The sequence below is a fragment of the Morus notabilis genome, unplaced genomic scaffold, assembly GCF_000414095.1.
Source record: "Morus notabilis unplaced genomic scaffold, ASM41409v2 Scaffold538, whole genome shotgun sequence".
Lineage (NCBI taxonomy): Eukaryota > Viridiplantae > Streptophyta > Magnoliopsida > Rosales > Moraceae > Morus > Morus notabilis.
Genome location: NW_010359796.1, coordinates 677,497 through 683,298, shown reverse-complemented (window position 1 = coordinate 683,298; position 5,802 = coordinate 677,497). Strand labels below are relative to the sequence as shown.

Below are 5,802 nucleotides of genomic sequence, written 5' to 3'. Positions count from 1 at the left end.
TTCTAGAAGTTTGACTTCTACTCTATAAATACTATTTTTTAGACAATTTTCGGAATGGTTTTTTGCCCTAATTTTAGAGGTAGCCGAAATTTCTCTATAAAAATTTTGGAAACAATTTTTCAGCCCTAAGAGTTAAGGCTGGCCGAAATTCTCAAGAGAGAAAGGAAGGAAAAAATTTTTCTCCAAAAATTCCACATCGTGCATGTGATGGTGTTTGTCGAAATTTGAGTGTTTATTGTAATCCGTTTTGTCTCATGTGTACCCACACACACGTCTTCATGGATTCTAAAAATTGATGTGGAAGATATTGGTTTTCTAAACACAAAGATTGGAGCAAGGACTGTTCGTGGTCAAAGAACTCAAGTTATCATCCGAGTCGGCTTCTAGGTATTTTTCCTGATTGAGTTCTTGATATATATAAGTTAATGAGATTAATTTATTCGTGCATAAATTAATATAATCTATAGAGTATCTCAAAAGTTTTATGAAAATTTTTGTTATACACGATCCGCCTCTTCCCCGCACCACCACGCTTCCGCAGCCGGATTCGATTCGGCAACCAACACATCATATATATGACCATCGGTAGACTCAATTAGAATTTCTATACTTAACGGAATTATTAGAAATTCATATTGTGTCTGTGTCCTTGTTCCACATAATCTCATTATGCGAAATACACTAATTCAATATCTCACCATATTAACAGTGTGGATAACATCGTTCCATTCTAAATGGGAATGATATGTATTAATAATGTTTTAATTAAAGATTCTAAACTTTAATTAAATTCATTATGAACATTGCTTTTTGATTATTATCCTTAAACATTATCCTCTCGTATATAACACTTATATACAATGTTTAAGGTTACATAAATAATCATGGAATTTTTATTGATATTCATAAAATATTCATAAATATATGCACATAAAATAATGAATAAACTCATTTATTAAATAAATAATAAATATCCTATTACATCTCATGCTTCTAGGACACCATTCCCAACAGTCGGAACATATCATTCGAAACCGAACATCCTTTTTAATGAAAGGAAATAAACGTAAGTCTCAAAAGTCCATATTACAGTAAGTGATTTCAAGATTATGAAGAATCACTTACATTTGTCGCAAAGCCATGATATCACCACCGTAGTGGCTCGTATGAATTTCAGGACATGCCCCTAAGGATATGCTCTTCATACCCCAATATCTTGGCCATCATGCGTATTACCGGTTCTTAAAATATTTCATTTTAAGAAAATATCGCTTAAAACTCTTCTTTAAATCTCAATAATGTCAAATACGTTTTTACCTTTAAAACATTTTCATGAGCCAAAAATCATTTTAAAACAGGCTAACAATAATGTGGACAAGAACATCCTACCTCTCGGATATTTAGTCTACGGATAACTGCATGTTGTGCAATCGTCTATTCTTGAAGCTCCACGATTGTGCCGCTAGATTCGTCATCAAAATAACAGTTTAGAGTTTAAACCTCACTTCTAAACAATCTAGCTTAATTATGTACAATTGTATCATACTAGTATGCCTTGACTCAAAATCAAAGTTTATAAACAACTTCACAATCCAAATTGTGATTCTTTGAGAATTTAGAATTCAAACAAGAGAAATAAGATAGAACAAGGATCATATGGCTAATCCACTCACTTTGAGTTCTCAAATGAAGTTAAGTTGGTTCTCCATTGAGTTTTGGGGTCAAAAATAAATTTTAGAACAGTTTTGGGTCGAGAGGAGTACAAACCGGTTGACCGGTGACATAGGAGTGTAACTCCACCGGTCGGCTGGTGGTGTGATAACCGGTCGACCGCCCCAGTAGATCAGTGGGGATTTGCAGGTCGAGAGAAAATGGAAGAATCGTGAAGAAAAATGCCAAAACCTGCATTTTCGGGTCCAATTTCGAGATATTTTCAAGAGGAATCATCAATGCCAAGTTCAAATTACTAAATCAAGTTCAAATAATTAAAAACTCCCAAATTCTATCATGGTTTCATTCAAAATCCATCAAAATCAAGTTTAACCAAAATCTTACCAATCTAAATCAAAAATCAAGTTCTTTCTAAGGAAATCCGAGATTCAAGAGTCGAGTTTTTCAAATAGTTTACCTTGATCTTTACTTTTGTGAAGAAAACCTCTTGAAAATCCTCCCCTTGAGAGAGTGAAACTTTGAGAGAAAGAGAGAAAAGAGAGAGATGAGAGAGAGAGAGAGAGAGAGAGAGAGAGAGAGAGAACAAGAGAAATGAGAGAAAGAGAGAGATTCGGCGAGGGAGAGAAAAAGAAAAGGAAAAGGAAAAGATGAGGAGAGAAAGAGAAAGGAAAATAAAAATAACAGTAGAAGATATTTTGAAAAAAAAAATAAGTAAGAAATGTGGTGTTTCCACATATTTCTGCAGTGTAATTATAAATACTGAAAATGATTAAATTTTTTTGATTAATTTAAAAAAATTAAATTAGACACACTAATAAATCACAATTAGCATCATTAAACTTGTTTTATTCTTCAGGTCGTTCCAATTAATGAATAGCAAAAATTTAAAGATGACATATTTTGAGTGGCATTTTTGGATTTCTCCCGTTTTGTTTATTAAATTTGAACTAGTGACATTTTTTTATTAGTGGAATTATTACAAACCTTTGAAACTATGCGGCCTCAAAGTTAATGCATCTTATTGGTGCATGAAACATTGATGTTTCCTCTTGTATCTCGTGTTGTCAAAGTTTTTCTTTTGTCCGGGCATTTTCGTTTGCATCGATTGATATCTGTATTTGAAAGAGAGATTTAAAAAAAGGATTGAATCAAGTGGTAGGTTTTGTTTGTGAGGTGACAGTTCCGAAGTTGGGTTTTAATTCATTTAGCAAGTTGAAGAAAAAGTTGAAGGTTGCGTTTGATAAAGAATTCCGGCACATTTATATTTGACTTATCTTATTTAAGACGGTAATGAAGAAAACCTTTTTTGCTTAGGCTTTATGAAGCTACCCAAATTCTATTTAGCCTACTTTTCCCACATTGAAAGTTGAAACATCTCTTTCAAACTTCGTTCTTCCTAAAATATTGAAGTCTACCATCCTTTCAAAAAGCACCTGTGCGTTGCCTAGCATAACCAATTTATAGGCTCGATCAAGCTAACATGCCAAGCATGAGAAAATTCACTGTTTTATTCTAGCCGGACATTGGCTCAGCTGTTATGTTATTAATCATGTCATGCTTGCGTATTGTGTCGTACCAACCACATGCTTAATTTTGCCAACCCTCTTAAGTCAAACTTACCCATTTAATTAATTATCAAACTTTAATATTAATTCATTTAAATTATGGTATTGGGTTAATGAGTTTGAAGAATTAACTGCATATTTATTGAAAATGTAAGAATGAACCTTGCAATTGAATATTAAAGAAATAAAAAGAAAAAATAAGATAAGATAAAAAGAATACATAATCGCGTTGATGTGCCGTACTGTACTCTGCTCTAATGATTCAATGGCCAGTCCATTTTACAACTATGTCGTGTAGATGGAGTTGCAATATTCAGAGAAATTTACATGAACACTTCATCACTAGATGGGGCATAAAGATACTTTTTTGGACATTATAAAGTTTCCGCCCTCACTTTCTCTCCTCATATATTTGTGCTTTTTTTTTTATTATATTTTTATAGTGTTTTGTTTTTTTTATTATTATATATAGGTATTTTTTTGGTAATGTTTTAAAAAATTCTAATGAGATGGTTACCGCCGGCGAGGTACCTCAAAGTATTATAGAAGAGAGGAACAGTCTTGGACTGGCAACAGTAAAGTATTACGGTAAAAGATGACAGTCTCCGAGTGTGTCCTGGTAGGATACGCGCAATCATTGACTGGTTATCATCGGTTGTAAAAATTTTTAGCAACAGAACGTATACCTCCCAACATTACAATAGGATACTACCGGTCACCGGTGGCTACTGTCGGTATCTTAGTATGAGATTATTAAGAGGCATATTCAGTATTGTAACTGCGCAGGTCTGGCAGTAATAGCTTCATTTTCCTGACAAAAATCAATCCAAGGCTTAACTTGTCGCACTTAGCAAAAGAGCCCAATAAAATTGAAAGCCCAGTTAACCAAGTGATTTGCAGGCTAAGGAGCCCAGCCCAGCCCAGCTTAACCCTCACATCAAACGTGTCACTTGTGGTGAAATGTCAAGGTATCGAGTATCGATCCTCTCGGGCCATTTGCCTCCACAAAAAATACCTGAAATAACTGTCACTATTACACACATATAGTGAGAAGACTGAGTGAGTGGTCTAAATTTGAAGGACATTCCTCCAAGTAAAAACCAAGCAGAGTATTATTAGTACATAATACTCATCTCTTTCGCAAAACTCCAAAAACTCTCTCTTCTCAACGGCCATGGCCGCCACCCTTTCCGCCCGAGGAGTCGGCGTGGGGCTCACCAAACTCCACCACCCCCACAGCTCCACAAAACCCACTTCCCCATTTCTCGGCAAGAAGCTGCTTCCACTCAAACCCGCCTCAGAATCTTCCCCTGCCACAAGAATTAGACACAAAAGACTTGTCGTCACGGCGTTGGCAGGAGGCGGCGGCGAGCTGATCGATGCGGTGCGGGACCTGTTTCTAGGCGTGGGAGTGGGGCTTCCTTGTACCGTTATGGAGTGCGGGGACATCATCTATAGAAGCACGCTTCCCAAGCCCAATGGCTTGACGCTCACGGCGCCGGGGGCGGTTTTGGCTCTCAGTGCTCTGTCTTACCTCTGGGCCACGCCTGGTGTGGCTCCTGGCTTCTTTGACATGTTTGTGCTTGCTTTTGCTGAGAGAATTTTTAGACCCACTTACCGCAAGGTCTGTAATATTTTTTTTTCCCTCTAGTCTTTGATTTGACCAATTAATTAATTACAGTTTTATGTGATGCAGTTGAGCATAATTACTAAGTTCAAACTGTTTCACTCTACTTGTTAGAATGGAAAACTAATATCGCCCACCTCCTACAGCTTAAGTTAAACTACTAGTCTTATTAGTATTTGTGTCGCCTATTTTTTTTTTTTTTTTTTTGGGAACAATTTTTGTGTTGGATTTGTTTAATAATTAATATTTGCGCGCACGATTGTGCTTTCTTCAGAATCAGTAATGTAACATTTTGTGTGGTTTATGTGTGATAGGATGATATTGTTTTGGGGAAGAAGTTGGGTGAGGGAGCTTTTGGAGTGGTCTACAGAGTTTCATTGGCTAAGAAGCCTTCTTCCAAGGTATATGTATGAGATTTTTCTCTGCTTGAAGTGTAAATTAGGTACTTGTTTTAGTCTAGTGAATTACAAAGAAAAAAACATGTTCAGACTTATGAGTAGGAATTGTATCTAATATGTTAGATTTGTGGTTTTTTATGGTCATTGGAAGGAAGGAGATTTTGTATTGAAGAAGGCTACAGAATATGGTGCAGTAGAAATTTGGATGAATGAGCGCGTTCGACGAGCTTGTGCAAGCAGTTGTGCTGATTTTTTATATGGCTTTCTCGAGGTATTATCTATAACTTCTTCCAAGCTCTACCATACCAATACTATCTTGGGATACCATTGTCTTGACAAGTTTAGAAAATTTCCCTGAGGGCTAATTTTATTCTGACATGTGAGGCTTTATTGACATTATTATTATTATTATTATTATTATTATTATTATTATTATTATCATTATCATTATCATCATTATCATTATCATTATCATTATTATCATTATCATTATCATTATCATTATTATTATTATTATTATTATTATTATTATTATTATTAT

The 5,802-nt window shown here is 35.1% G+C and overlaps 1 protein-coding gene across 1 annotated transcript in view; it reads left to right on the top strand.

The window, feature by feature from the left end:
• Nucleotides 1-4,302: 4,302 nt before the first annotated feature.
• LOC21405752 (serine/threonine-protein kinase STN7, chloroplastic) overlaps nucleotides 4,303-5,802 on the top strand; it is a 5,679-nt gene continuing 4,179 nt past the window's right edge. The window contains exons 1-3 of the mRNA XM_024163647.1: nucleotides 4,303-4,860; nucleotides 5,178-5,264; nucleotides 5,413-5,562. Coding sequence (XP_024019415.1) covers nucleotides 4,411-4,860; nucleotides 5,178-5,264; nucleotides 5,413-5,562 — 687 coding nt within the window. The 5' untranslated portion in view covers nucleotides 4,303-4,410. The remainder of the gene's footprint in view (nucleotides 4,861-5,177; nucleotides 5,265-5,412; nucleotides 5,563-5,802) is intronic.